Source organism: Coregonus clupeaformis, chromosome 33 (genome assembly GCF_020615455.1).
Source record: "Coregonus clupeaformis isolate EN_2021a chromosome 33, ASM2061545v1, whole genome shotgun sequence".
Classification (NCBI taxonomy): domain Eukaryota; kingdom Metazoa; phylum Chordata; class Actinopteri; order Salmoniformes; family Salmonidae; genus Coregonus; species Coregonus clupeaformis.
Window position 1 is genome coordinate 1,348,147 of NC_059224.1, and position 15,656 is coordinate 1,363,802.

The window sequence follows — 15,656 nt, forward strand, 5'->3', positions numbered from 1 at the left end:
AATTATTCAAATAATTGTCGCTGAGGCCGATTGTTTTTCCATCACTCACAGCAGAAGTTATTAACATTTTATATTCTTGGTCTGAGGTCATGACCCCAGCTAACCAGGGGAAGTACCGGTTGTCTTGTTTAGCTGCCCATGTGCTCTGACAGAGTTCCCGGAGCAGGTTTGCACGATACTGCTGTCTGTCCAGTGCACACAGTGCTAATGCACAGGTGGAGTAGTCCCAGTAAGAAAGATGGCAGCAACCACGGAACGGTGTATGCGAACGCAAGTAGATTAAGTTGAAAACAACGGTCGGCCATCTTGGAGGCAGTCTCTAGTTCATTTATACCTCAGTGGAGCTAGCACATAAGCATTTCGCTTCACCTTTTATATCTGCTGTAAACTCTATACGTGACAAATCCAATTTGATTAGATTTTGATTCGGTTAAAAGACAAAAGGGCAATACTATGTACTAGGGCCGGGACGGTACCAGTATCACAATACTCGTTAGTATCGTGGCAAGGAAACAAAACACAAAGCAGATTTAACTTCTTTAGGAAAACAGCCCTAATGTTGGAGACAAACATCATTATGTTGTCATCCAGAGTCACATTTATTTATTTTCCAAGCTATAGCACACAATATTTTACATACAGCAGGTTTTTAAAGGACCAAAGAGTTAGGTCTGCTTCATGGTTTCATTTTTGTCATGGAAAAAATATTGCAATACTGTTATTGTCCCGGCCCTACTATTTATAGCCAGGATCATATGAAGGAGAAAAATGCATCTCTTCCCAAGTGAATGATTGATGAACAATGGTTAGTAGTTGAGGTTCTATCAGTACCAGCCATGTTGACATAGAAGAACTATGAAAGACTTCAAACCATTTACCCAGCAGCCCATGAAATCCACAGTCAAACGTCAGCTCTGTAGAGCATGGGGAAACAGAGACTCCTCTCCTACCATCCATCTATAAAGCCCAGGAGAGTTATTAGTAACATGCTTAAAAATAGCCTGCGGCGTCACAAGGCTACAAATTTGGAACCTTTGTGGATTTGCTCTTGATTTTGCTACGAGCGCATGTTGACTCTGCTGATAAGAATGTAGCAATAAGCTGATAAAATATTTGGCATTAACAATTTATGTTAGGAAGGGTTGTTTTGGCCTTGGGGGTTGGGGAGGGAGGTCGTTGATGCATTTAGAAAAATCGATAAACCTGAATATAACATAGGTTATTACTGAGCAGAGCACTATGAAGAACAGCAGTCAGAACAACCAAAATAAAACCAACTGTGTATTTACCTATTTTTATAATTTAACCCATGATGAGATAGCCTTGCTGTACACATTGACCACATTCCTGATTGGATTCTTCAGTTGGACCATGATGGGGCTGCATGGAGGGCTGTGTGTGGTGGTAGCAGTCTTTGCCCTGGCCAGTGCTGCACAGCAGTGCTAATTTGTTCTTCAGTCTCACCTTTCCCAACCAGACTAAGACCACACCTACAGTATATTAATCACCTAAGAGGATTTGGAACAAAATCTAATTAAGGCTTTAGAATGTCTGCTGATTAATTCGAAATAACCATGGGAGAATGAAGCTATTATCACAGCAATGGTACAAGCCAACACCACAACAAATAAATAATTGATAGGAACTCAGTTTGCAATGTTTGTAGGCGAGGGTGTTATCCTGAGAAGAACAAAATTAATTAGGCTATATAATTTAGTTCAACAGAATTGTTTTGTTGCTAAGGCTGTATTGAGGTGGATTCAAAACGATGAAGGACAATGAATGCTGTTCCAGATAAGTTTTGAGAAAGGTAGTAGCCCAATTTATTGCAACACAGATTGATTAAACAGGATACAATGCCATCAAGCAGATCCTGACAGAGGTCCTGAGATAAAATGTAATCATTCCTATCTCTAACCAGAAGCCGGTTCCATCCAGTTCAGAGCTTGGCAGTGGGGCACCGTCATACCTGATGATGACATCTGGTTTTCCCATTCACCAAAACCCATCTAACATTTCGTAATTTATCAGGCTGTGACTAAGAGGCAGTTCTGCGAAGGTAAAGTGATAACTAACTGTACTTCAGTGAAAGTGAACCTTATTATGCTCCCAATTTCAAGTTATTGAGACTTAAGAGGGGTAGCTAAGCTACTTACATAAAACGTCAAATATATGTTTTTTTAACGACAGGATGTTAGGGGGAAAAATAGGACACTGTCACTCCAAAGGTGCCATTCTCTGCCCCCACCTCCCTGGGAACTAACAGGTAACTCAGGAAAAAGGAATGAAAACACAGGAAATTGAGATTGCACAAGCGTTATGGTGCGCTGGAATGTTTGTCTCTTTATACCCCCCTGTGTAGTCACACAGCATTGCCGAAGCCCTTGACATACCCTTTGTGTATAATAATCTGCCGTTGGGCAAACTCTCTGACACAGAGCACGTGTGGGTGTGGCAATGGCAGGAGCAGAGAGGGAGAAGAGAGAGGAGAAGAGAGAGGAGAGAGAGACAGCTTTAACAATAATCACAAATCAGGAACAGGACTTTAAATAGCACTAAAGAGCAAGGGGTTATCTGAAAACTACCACAAGAGGAAAAGGCTTATGTCCTTTGGTTAAGATTGATGAACAATGCTCATTAGCGGTGGATCCAAGTGGGGCAGACATGTCACGAAGTCCACATAAGGAGCCATGCTCTTTGAGGCGGGACTACCAGAGCTGTAAGCCTACACTGAAACCTGACCTTGTCTCCTCATCTGCCAATGGAAAAGCTCCTGGCAGCTATGATTTAGCCCTCTAAATATTTAACATCTTTGTTGACATAAAAAAAGTGTGCATTTCGCTCTGGGTAGAAACATCAGAGGGATCAGAGCTCGGAGACGCTTTTGGGTTTTCACAGAAAGGTGTCACAAATCAGTCTCCTACGAGGGAGAGACACAGCGAGAGCAGAGGGCGCCACAGCCAACCTCTCCCGCCTCTCACTGGTACAGCACCTGTGGCCAGAGAGGATTTAATAGAACACTAACCTCGGACACCCAGAACTAAAACCTTGCGTAATTGCGTCAGATGATCGATTAGGTTATAGGGAGAGACGTGTTCGATAATGTAGTAATGAGACTAGCAAAGTCTCCACCCCTCTAAACATAAACTCTCAGACAGTTTGGGGCAAGTTTACAGGCCAAATATCTCTTCCCCTTCTGAAATTCGAAAGATGCGAGGACCTGCTAAATCGTGATTTGTCCAAATGACCAGTGACAAAAAATCTGTGTACCTGAAAGCTCCTCATAAAGGCGTCCGCATACTAGGTTCAGTTTGCTCCTAGCAGAACTCGGCTAGGCGAAGTGAACGTCTGTGCCTCGCATGATCCCTTAAAAAGACCTTAGCTTGAAAAATTTGAAAAAAGCGGCAATATTATTGTTTGTCCCTCTTGAGACGCTGTAGCAACAACATACCCAGTAACACTTCCTCAAAATAATTAATCTAAGATAAATCAAGAAATCTGTCATTCATTTTGAAGTTTTTGCAAAGGAGGTCTTAGTTGTGCAATTTCACATCTAGCTAAGATGTTTGGTGGAGTATTTCTTAAGTGAACAAAATTGGCATGAAAACTAGTTGTCTCTCGTTCAATGACAACAAACACTTTATTGAAAAATCCTGTCCATAGTTCCCACTCTTACTAGGAGTAGTACTGTTGACCAATCACTGACGAAGTGGAGCAGACTTCGGCTACCGAACTTCGACTTGCCTCAAGAACATTTTTTGTGTGCGTGAACAGATGAAAAAAAAACCTGCCAAACACCAAAACTTCACCGAATTTTATCATAATATATCCGCAGAATGTTTCGATAGGGAAGCATGCAACAGGCTTTAGTCGTCGCATCACACAGTCTGTCGACAGCTGCTACTACCATTTATGTTACATTCATCTGTCGACACGAGATTTATGAAATACTGAAAACGTGAGAATTAGTCTACCACCGGAGTTCAACTGTGGGCACAGAGTATCACTGTATACAGTAGGATCTGTCTCTGAGACAAAAGCCAAGGGACAGTGTTGAGACTAGGCATTCGTATCGCCCAATTTAAGGCCCTATTTGCTCAGAGACTATGCTGTTAAGTGCATAGGCCTACATAAGGCCCACATTTATTTCTTTATAGTTACTGGCAGTAGCTGAAATCAAAGTGTCATGTTCTGATTTCCAAAAATAAGCTACAACTGGGGAACGTGCACATCATTTGGCACAAGATTAAGATAACTTTATTTGTCAATTGTACAGAAGGTCTAACAGAAATGTGACTTCTGCTTTATCCCAACCCCTCCAAAAGACACATACAGGTTGGAGAGGTTGGAGCAGGGGGGCTGTCACACTGTGCGCCCGTGGAGCAGTTGTTGTGGGGGGTTAAGTGCCTTGCTCAAGGACACAACGGTAGGCAATGGCATCTAGGATACCAACAACCCTCCAATTGCCTGGCTCACTTTCAGACAGATTTTTTCCCTGTCAGACCCGGGATTCAGACCCTCCGGTTACTGACTCGCCTCTCTAAATGCTAGGCTACCTGCCGCCCGATGTGTCATTCTTCCTGCACGATTGTGTCATTCTTGAATTGTCCCCAACAGACAACTGATCTGGGCATCCTTCCAGTAGCTCCTAAAACAGGGTTTCTGAAATAAGAGCCCTATGTAATCAATTAGAGTCACATGAGACCACAGTCTTGATGTTCACTAAATCACAAATGGCATTTAACAGTACTGATAAAAGCCACGCTTTTAAAAACTCAATGAGGCGAGGCACTCAATTCACAGCAGTGACTATGATTGTATTAATACAAACCATCCAACAACAGGGACTGGTGTGTCGATCATTATGGGATACTGATGTTTTGAGAAAGGTAGGCATTAACCAACTGGCCTTGTTGTATTGCCAACCTCTTGACATGCTTTATAAAGACTGTAGCCCTGCAACTATTGTGGCTTTTGCTCTACATATTTCATCACGCTCATCTGACCTAGTATTCCCTTGCCAAATTATGATCAGGGTGTCTATGACACTGCCTACAGTGTTCTGCAGTCATTTTAAACATTGATTAATGAAACCCTCATAGCATAATACCGTCAGAAATCTGTCAATTTGAAACTTCGACCTTTCGGTATATTAAGACGGACCTATAAACAACGTAACCACTGATATGAGAACAAGAGTGATGATAACCACTACACAACCTTGCAAGGTGAAATGACAAGTGTTGATGTTATTATCAGTGACTGTTGCTAGGGGTGCTAGGAGGTTAAACTGCTCATGCATAGGATGGTTAGAGCTGAAACAAAGTCACGGTAAATACTGGAAGAGGTAATGTTTCGACCTGAGGCCTGTTACTCCTTTTTACTGAGGTTTGGTTAGTGTTAACCATTAACCTCCTGAGTGTTTCTAAAAAGGAAGTTATGGGGGAAAGCAGTGCTGTTTCTATGCATAAGTGGCCGCTTAGGGCCCCGCGGCTGATATGGGGCCCCCAACCAAAAAGGAAGGAAGTATTCCTCGTCATGTCAGTCAGTCAATAAGCCCATGTCAGCTAATAGTTTATAGACTGCTAGGTAAGTTAGTCTAACCAGCTATCTAAACCTTGTAGTAATCATGAATTAGTGACTGGGCACTCAAGGCACATGCCCAGGGGTCTTGACCTCTAGGGGGCCCCCATTGATTTTGATATTCACTCTCTCTCAGATATCATATGAACATGGCATAAGTCATGGCAAAATGTGTAGGAACTGCAGGAAATCAGCTTTAAAACTACTATTTTTTCTTTCAACCCCCATGGCAAAATGACTAGAATTGCATGAAATTAGTTTTTAAACTGCTAAATGTTCTCTCTGCCCCATGGACTTCGTTTTAGAAATGCAGAACATCTCTATGCCCCATGGCAAAATGTGTAGAATTGCTTGACATTAACTTTAAAGCTGCAATTCTCTCTCCACCGCCAAGAGGGGGGGCACTAAAATATGTTTTGCCCGCGAGGTGGCAGGGCCTCCCCAACCAAATATCGTTTAGGGCCCCCAAAAAGCTACAAACGGCCCTGCTGTTGCGTCATAAAATGGATTTAAGATCCATCAGTGAAGCCTTAATGTACAGCCTGGTTTGAAGTAGGCTAGTGTGTTGAGGGGGAGAGGACTGTGCGATCAAATTTCATTGCTCAAAACAAGTCTGCTCACGTTTTTGCATACACCGCTGTAATAACTCAGCTAGTGTTGACAGCTCTTGTTCATTGACAACATTGTACGCTGAGAGCATAAGAAGCATTTAAGAACCTGTTAAGCATGTTGGCCCCAGACCCAATACATAGTTCGAACAATAACATTGGGTGAAAAAAAGTAGGCTTTTGGTCAACCTATCATCTACCAGAAATCGTGTTGTTTTCACATATAGATGAAGGATTTTAATTTGATCACACTTTTGTTGCTGAGAATTTTCTTGCGCCGCAGGAAATGCAGATTGTGATTTACAGAAATTCACTGAAAACCCACACTAACACAAAGTTAAATTAACAGTATTCCACGTTTCATGTAGCCTCACTTTGACCAGCTAATAGCCTAACCACCGATCAAGCAACATTATGGACTAAACGTTCAAATCCTTTTGCTGCAGGACTATTTTGCTGTGGCAATACAGGTCAATTTAAGATCCCATACCTGTAACTGTCATCTGTATTTGCTCTTTGAACCAAGAGAAAGGACTACCACTCTCAGCCATGTCAACACAGCGGACGCGATGCCAACCCATTTCCTTCCATGTTGGTGGTGACATACAGCTTTCAATATGCAGACAAGCATATCAGCAATGAGCGACTCAGAAATAACAGAGCATTTTGGTAACCACTCGATGGATTCACAACAAAGAGAGACCCAGACCCATAGATAAAAAAGACTAGGGCCTAAGATATAGTTTGACATTGAACATTCCTTTTGCCTAAAGTACACCGCAACTTTATTGACCATTATTTTTTTTTTATAGTTCTGGATTAAGCTAATCCTAGAGAAGGAAATGGACTGAAAAATACCTGCCATATTTCAAAATGTCCAGACCACACTGTAAAGTAGGCCTATCTCTGTACATGAAGAATACCAATAGCCTTTGGATACAAAACCAAAACAATCCATTCATTAATAGTCTCATTCACATTTAGTTACGTTACAGCCTTATTCTAAAATGGATTAAATAAAACAATTTCCTCAGCAATCTACACACAATACCCCATAATGACAAAGTGAAAACAGGTTTTTAGAAATGTTTGCAAATGTATTAAAAATAAAAATACCTTATTTACATAAGTATTCAGACCCTTTGCTATGAGACTCGAAATTGAGCTCAGGTGCATCCTGTTTACCATTGACCATCCTTCAGATGTTTCTACAACTTGATTGGAGTCTACCTGTGGTAAATTCAATTCATTGGACATGATTTGGAAAGGCACACTCCTGTCTATATAACGTCCCACAGTTGACAGTGCATGTCAGAACAAAAACAAAGCCATGAAGTCGAAGGAATTGTCTGTAGAGCTCCGAGACAGGATTGTGTCGAGGCACAGATCTGGGGAAGGGTACCAAAAACATTTCTGCAGCATTGAAGGTCCCCAAGAACACAGTGGCCTCCATCATTCTTAAATGGAAGAAGTTTGGAACCACCAAGACTATTCCCAGAGCTGGCCGCCCAGCCAAACTGAGCAATCGGGGGAGAAGGGCCTTGGTCAGGGAGGTGACCAAGAACCCGACAAGATTCTCTGGTCTGATGAAACCAAGATTGAACTCTTTGGCCTGAATGCCAAGTGTCACGTCTGGAGGAAACCTGGCACCATCCCTACGGTGAAGCATGGTGGTGGCAGCATCATGCTGTGGGGATGTTTTTCAGGATCGAGGCAAAGATGAATGGAGCAAAGTACAGAGAGATCCTTGATGAAAACCTGCTCCAGACCTCAGACTGGGGCGAAAGTTCACCTTCCAACAGGACAACAACCCTAAGCACACAGCCAAGACAACACAGGAATGGCTTCGGGACAAGTCCCTGAATGTCCTTGAGTGGCCCAGCCAGAGCCCGGACTTGAACCCGATCGAACATCTCTGGAGAGACCTGAAAATAGCTGTGCAGCAACGCTCCCCATCCAACCTGTGATATTTCCATACATTTGTTTTTATAAATTAGCAAAAATTTATAAAAACCTGTTTTCACTTTCTCATTATGGGGTATTGTGTGTAGATTGATGAGGGGAAAAAACAGTTTGATCAATTTCAGAACAAGGCTGTAACCTAATAAAATGTGGAAAAAGTCAAGGGGTCAATACTTTCCAAAGGCACTGTACAGTATTAAACGATTTAGCCTATTTTATGACAATATTCCTAAAGCAGTAGTCTACGCCTAAAGAGACTAAATCATATGATGGTTCTTCAAAACCAAATCCAGCGGATGTATCTACATGTAATTAGGCATTGAGACAGGCATCCACTTTGGCAGAAAGATACTGTTACCTTACACATGCCCTTAACTAACCCACTGTGGATCCTTATAGCCTAACTCACTGACACGGATGGCCCTGTAACAGCCCTCTGTGACCCTTTTACCTATAGCCCCCCAGCTGGCATTCTCCTACTATACCCTGCATGGCTTATTATAACCTGGTGTTTGAGAGGAAAACACCTTCTGTACCTCTTGAAACGCAAAACAATATATATATTTTTTTAGACTTTAGAGCCTCCTAATACCATTAATAGAAACACAAGCAACCATCCAGTGAACAAGGAGATCATTTCATAAGGACAGGTCTGAGAAATTAGAACCTAGGCCTTATTCTGCACAACATCAACAGAAGGCTTTAGGGCATGTTTCAAATGTGTGCCTGGGTAGTACTGTGAAACTGACACCGTCAACTGCTGTGATTAGGCTAAATGAAATTGTGTAGCGCAGAAAAAGAGTGGGAGAGCTGATTTTATTTTAGATTCCGGCCTCTCTCTAAATCCATGTTAATCCCAAAGGTTAAAAAGAGAGATCACTAATCTGTCCTTTCTCTGTGTATGCCATTCAGATTTGAGGTAGAAGTGCAAGCACAGGAGTGTGGAACTGAATGTTTGTGCATCGGTTTTAAAAGAGAGAGGAGATTGGTATTGTAGTCTCATTGTTCCAATCAGAAAGTCAAACATTTCAAATTATTATCAAGAATCTAATCAAAAACTGGCTGCATTTGTTGTCCCTCTGAGGTCTTTGGTGTTTCATCATCATAAATATATTAGCATTCAAGGCAATCAAATATTTTGAAGCGCATGCCGCCAAGTTTGTTTAACATAGCAGAGTCAATATGAATTGAGCGCAAGCACAGGTTTACACACAAAGCAGCCCGCTCCCCTTGTGATGGTTAATGATTGACCCTATGGGCTCTGGTGGGCTAGTTTAGTAGAGATAAAGAGGGCCTCTCCCAAAGGGAGATCTGTGGTCCAGGGTAGGACAAAGACATCAATACTGACAGAAAGCATCACTGTGAAATGCAGTCATTAAGACAGGGACCAGGCTCTCTAGGACTGAGCTCTTAAGCTTACCAAAACCACAGGGCTTGTAAATTGGGCCAACCAGTTAGCTTAACAGTGAAGTGAGTGTTCAGGAGTAAAGGTTTCATTGTGTGGCTGGCCATTTCAAATATCTTGCCTTATAATCTACCAATTCCATTTGACTTCTAATGGCAGTTACACCTTCTCATAAAATGCCTGTCACATTGCAACTTGACAAGGCAAGCTAGTGATGGGGGTAAAAATCTATAGTTACATATCGCAATATTATTTTGGACAATATTATATCAATACTTTGACTCCAAGTATCGATTTTGCTAGGTAGCATTAGCCAACGCTAGTCGGCTGTACCTGCGCCAAAACTCCAGTATTTTTCATCCTATAACTTGTTCTCAATCTTCTTTAAATAAATATTGAGCCAACATGTTTCAGCACTTTTATTATCATGACTGATCAAAACTAATTATCTCATGTTCCCTCGTCTCTCTGCAGCAAACACATAGTGAGCAAAATACATTACAAAACCCACCTGAGCTGTATTAAATGTATTAAAAGTAACCTAATCCCTCACTGCCTTAATATCTACATATAGACTACGTGAATTATGACTAAAAACAGATGTCATAGAAGAGGTGTAATAGAAATAGAAGTGTTTCATCTCTAGGGCATTCTGCCATGGTTCAGGACAGCAGAGAAACGGCCATATGCTTGGCTCCATCTCCACAGCAGCGTTTGCAGTGATTCACTGCCTCATTAGAGAGCGTGCTCCTAGAGGCCCCAGAACTTTCTGAGCCAGAGGGGAAACACCACAATATGATCATCATCTGTCCATAAAGGACAGAAAATAAAAGTACAGTATGATGACACAACCTCACGCAGCCATGAGGTAAAAACAGCTGTCTGCTCCAACTTCCATGTAAGCTGTGAATGTTTCATGTTTTCGACTCAGGCAAACATTGCATACAAAACAATCAACAAGTTTAAGAAAAGTAATGTAGTGTCAGTGTTTCAATTCACATACATTTCTATCCTTTAACAGGATGAAAAGGATGAAAATCCTTATTCATCAAAGAAGTCCATGTACAGTTTTATACCAGCCAAAAAACATTGGAACAGATGTAGCCTACCTACAAGGATTTAGGTGTTTGACAATTGATTTAACAAACTACCACTTATAGCCTAAAAATTTGGTTTTGAGAGTCAACAGAACATTTGACGTTCATTGCACTCTGTCCTGTCTGTTTAATGCTTATCACCATGCCTCGGCTGCCAGCAACATCTGCTTTATCATCCTAGTGTGAAACTTATATTACTTTAGCTGCAATAAATATGTAATGTTTGTGTATATACAGTGAATTCAGAAAGTATTCAGACCCCTTCCCTTTTTCCACATTGTTACGTTACAACCTTGTTTTAAAATGGATTAAATTATTTTTTCCCCTCATCAACCTCCACACAATACCCCATAATGACAAAGCGAAAACAGGTTTAGAAATTTTTGCAAATGTATAAAAAATATAAAACTGAAATACCTTATGTACATAAGTATTCAGACACTTTGCTATGAGATTCAAAATTGATGTTTTCAGCGGCAGGGACTGGGAGACTAGTCAGGATCGAGGGAAAGATGAACGGAGCAAAGTACAGAGAGATCCTTGATGAAAACCTGCTCCAGAGCGCTCAGGACCTAAGACTGGGGGTGAAGGTTCACCTTCCAACAGGACAACGACCCTAAGCACACAGCAAAGACAACGCAGGAGTGGCTTCGGGACAAGTCTCTGAATGACCATGAGTGGCCCAGCCAGAGCCCGGACTTGAACCCGATCGAACGTCTCTGGAGAGACCTGAAAATAGCTGTGCAGCGACGCTCCCCATCCAACCTGACAGAGCTTGAGAGGATCTGCAGAGAAGAACGGGAGAAACTCCCCAAATACAGGTGTGCCTAGCTTGTGGTGTCATACCCAAGAAGACTCAAGGCTGTAATCGCTGTCAAAGGTGCTTCAACAAAGTACTGAGTAAAGGGTCTGAATACTTATGTAAATATTATGTTTCAGGTTGTTTTTTTTGGAGATGCAGAGATTAGTTTTCATACAAGTGGTTTCAGTGTCAATATGTTCTAGTCCATCAAAATGACACATGACATTTTGTTATGTCAATGCTTGTAAAACTCAGTAAACTATGAGTAATTTGGGTAATGAGTAAAAACAGACAATGGAAACACAGTGTCTCATTTAAATTTGAGCGTTTTCAACCTCTCAAAAAGTTTACAGGGCAGCAATTGAGGAAGCTCTCTCTCCCTCCAATTCCCTACTTTCCCTTCTTATTACAAAAGTGGATAAACTTCCCCTAAGCCAGCACAAACTCTTTTGGATTACGATTATGTAAGCAGTCTAGAGAATCATAAATCTGGAGAGCAAAACGAATAGCTTTTTTCTCCAAGCTGATGCTCGGTCACTCACTCCACCCTTAAAAGTAGTGAAACAGAAAAATAGATAGCCCTGTGAGCCCACTATAATGATAGCCATCTGTAGCTCCTCAAAGAAGCAGACTTTCAGTGAAGAAACTAGGCCTAGCCTAATCATTTTCATATTCTGACATGGGGCAGTCCATTACAGCCTCAAGTCAAGCCAACTCAAGTTAACCCATTTATGAGCAACTCCCTGACATCAGTCAAGAGGATGATTAAGTAATTTTTATGAAGACATTTACATTTTAGTCATTTAGCAGACGCTCTTATCCAGAGCGACTTACAGTTAGTGAGTGCATACATTTTCATACATCACTTTAAACCTGGCTTAACAGCAACTGAGGAATGCGCCACTCTTCACTCCGCTGGCTTTTAAGTCACACTGATTAAGGGTGGCTCTTTGACCCCCTCTGGGCTTCAGTCCGCCACCTCTCCAAAACTGTTGGGCCTATGACATTTAGACTACCCTCAGCAAATCTGAGCCACAGAAACAGTGTGATCGTTTGTGCAGAGATTACTCTTGGCATGCAGCCTCTGTGGTCACTGGCAGCAGCCAGCCAGGTAGAGGATTAACAGCACTACACAGCACGGTCAGACACATCCACTTCTTTACTTCAGCACCTTCTGTTATAGACCCTAACAGAACTATCCCTTTATACTTTAGGTTACCCAGATTCTTGTGAATTCAGTTGAAAAACACAGTCAGTCTTATGGTTACCCTCAGCAAACCACAAACATACCAAAGACACCAGAAAAACATACCCACTGTTTTTCTCCTTTCTCAGTTGAGGGAACATGCAGCTTAAGTTATGCAGTATCTATCTTTGAAAGTAGGCAATGAAGACTGAAGAGTCCTCTAAAATGCTAAGGCACTCAGGACGCAGGTCCAACACTACACCAGCAGAGTCCCTACTTGTCCAATATTGTGATTGAAGTTGAATACTTACATGCACCCTCGGGACTGACTGCATGAAAATGCTGGTAACTGTATGGTAATTAGGGGTTTGATAAAGATACCAGGATAAAAGTTTAATTTATCTTGGACTAAATTGCACAGAGATTACTGGGGTCCTGTACTAGGAACCAAAGATGCGTGTATATTTACAAACAGAATATATATCTCTGCAGTATACTCAGGAAATTAAAAACATGTTTTCAGGAATGGGTCACAAAAAAGTTCTGATTTTAATAAAGACTGCATTTTCCACTTTGTAGGGGATTTGAGGGAGTAAAAAATAGACAGGGGCTAGCCTAAGTCCACTGGCTGTTTGCTTCACAATTCACTTTTACTGTGAAATTGGACATGTTTAATACTGTTGTTTGTCAAAGGGCTTATAGATATGTTGTTGAAGTGCTGTATTGAGACATATTGCCAAACCATATGAAAAAGAGATTTGGAGGATGAATCAGTGTACCTGGCCCTGGGTATTGCCAACATAACATCACACCCTTGGAAAAACAAAAGTTGCTCTGAAACGGTTGTCAATTTGCCACACAAATAGCACATGACCTTTAAGCAACTACAGTGTGAGATACTTAATGACATCTCAAATTCTACACTCTCACCTTTGACTGTGCAGCAACCCACTCCTCTCGTTGACTCTGCTCTTTGCTGCAGATCTCCTGCAACCCCAGTTCAGCTCTGCTGTTGCATCAGTCAGGAGGACTGGCATGCTGCTGCAGAGACACCCCAAACTGTTCAGCCAACCAGTGCACTCTCCCTTAGCTGTTGTTCAGTGGGACTAGGCCATGGTGAATAGATTCTATTTAGAGCTACGACTATACCATAAAATAGGGCCTCTACCTATATTGTACTCTAGTATCTGCCTCTTTTTTAAAATCACCATCTGAGTGATGAGTGTGTTTGTTTAAACATTAAATATTTAAATGACTGCTGGCACAGTGTTGGTAAACACTTCCACTGAATACATGAATGGCTTTCAACATAGGGTATCAGGAATTAACCATTTTTGTGTTGTGACCTCAATGAGGCAGCCTTTATCCTTTCACACTCATGATAGCACAAAAAATATGTGTAGGGTATGGGACCATAAACACAAATTGCTTTATTACCATCATTACATGTTTTTTAAAAAGATAGTGTAGTCATTTACCAGCTGAATAAAATGCCTAGTTGACTTATGACGAACAACAGTAACATGTTGACATTGCATCAAGGTAAGCAGCTTTTGGTCCATTATCAGATACATGTCTTTATATCATATAAAGCTACATTGAATGGTATCAAAATCGTATCATGTCTTACATTCATAAGATTAGCCTATTATTAAGAGGCAATTTTCTATTTTCTTATATAAATCTACACATGGCTCTAATACATAACAGATCACTTGGCCAATGCCTACTAATATTTTCTAGACTGCAGGAATGCAATCAATTAGGCTAGATCTGCCAAATAAGTCCTCACCTTTGTAAGGGGGACAAATAATAAACTGGGTCAAAAGGGTAAATGTGCCATGTGCCATTGTGTATGAAATTGACAGGATGTTAGGCAACGTATCTCCTTTTTTAAATGACATAGTCGTCGAAAATACATAGAGGAAACAAACATGCTTCAACTAGCTTTAGTGTTACAGCAAATATTCTAATAAAAAAAAAAAAGATGTACGTGTGACGTTGCACTGATGGTGCTTTCAAGACAACTGGGAACTTGGAAAAAACGCGGTCAAATCATGACATCAGTGATCTTCAGGTCGGAAAGTCGGCGCTCTAGGAAGATGCCTGATTTCCAATTTAGAATTCCGGGTGGATGACCCTTCAAACCAATTTTTCCCCAGTCGGAGCTCGTATTTTCCGAGTTCCCAGTTGTCTTGAATGCACTGAAGTCGGATATTTCCGAGTTCCCAGTTGTTCTGAACACGGCATAAGCTATAGTTCTACTGTTTAGATGCAATGCCAAAGCGACGTAGAGGGATGCGGTGCGCTGGCGTTCACGCCGACCGGGGCGGAAAAAACAGCACGACAGCGCTCTCACAAAACACATGTACGAGAATAACAACAGCGTATATCAACGAAAATAACTAAAACACAGACAAGAAAAGAGGACAGTTTCTGCTTAACATAAAATAGATGTATTACCTTTGGAATATAGGGATTTGGGGGAATTCAGGTCGAGATCCGCGCTGAGTAGAGATATAAAATCAGAGGGCATCGCAATGCCTCTGAAGAAGAGGGGAAATCTGACCCCCTCAGATGTGAACGTCGCTGAGCAAGCAAGCTAGAAATACATATTTCTCTGACACTGAATTAATGGTAAATAAATACTACTGACAACAAACAAAACTCTATTTGACATATAGGCTATGTATAGCTTGAACCAGTCGTTATTAGCCTGTGTAACACGCTTCTTTCTGACTCCGTTACATGCGTGTTCGTCAAATGTGTTCAGTTCGTCTATTTTCTGTACAGCCCCGCCCCCCCATGACGCAAACCCGTCATTCAAGATAAGACAGTAGCCACTGGACAATAATCTGTCACATGATTGTAGGCCTACAACTAGTCTGAAATTTGCATAATTGAAAGTGTAAAAACTCTAGGCCTACTCAAATAATAAGGGATCCTTTCCATTCTTGCGTTTGGTGATCTCCCCCTAATTTCAATGTAGTTCTAGGATAATGCACAAGCAAAT

General features: G+C 41.4%; 1 protein-coding gene across 1 annotated transcript in view; it reads right to left on the reverse strand.

Annotated features, from left to right (window-relative positions):
• LOC121556362 (nuclear factor of activated T-cells 5-like) overlaps window positions 1-15,656 on the reverse strand; it is a 51,825-nt gene extending 36,169 nt beyond the window's left edge. Inside the window, exon 1 of the mRNA XM_045210104.1 lies at window positions 15,107-15,656. Coding sequence (XP_045066039.1) covers window positions 15,107-15,179 — 73 coding nt within the window. The 5' untranslated portion in view covers window positions 15,180-15,656. The remainder of the gene's footprint in view (window positions 1-15,106) is intronic.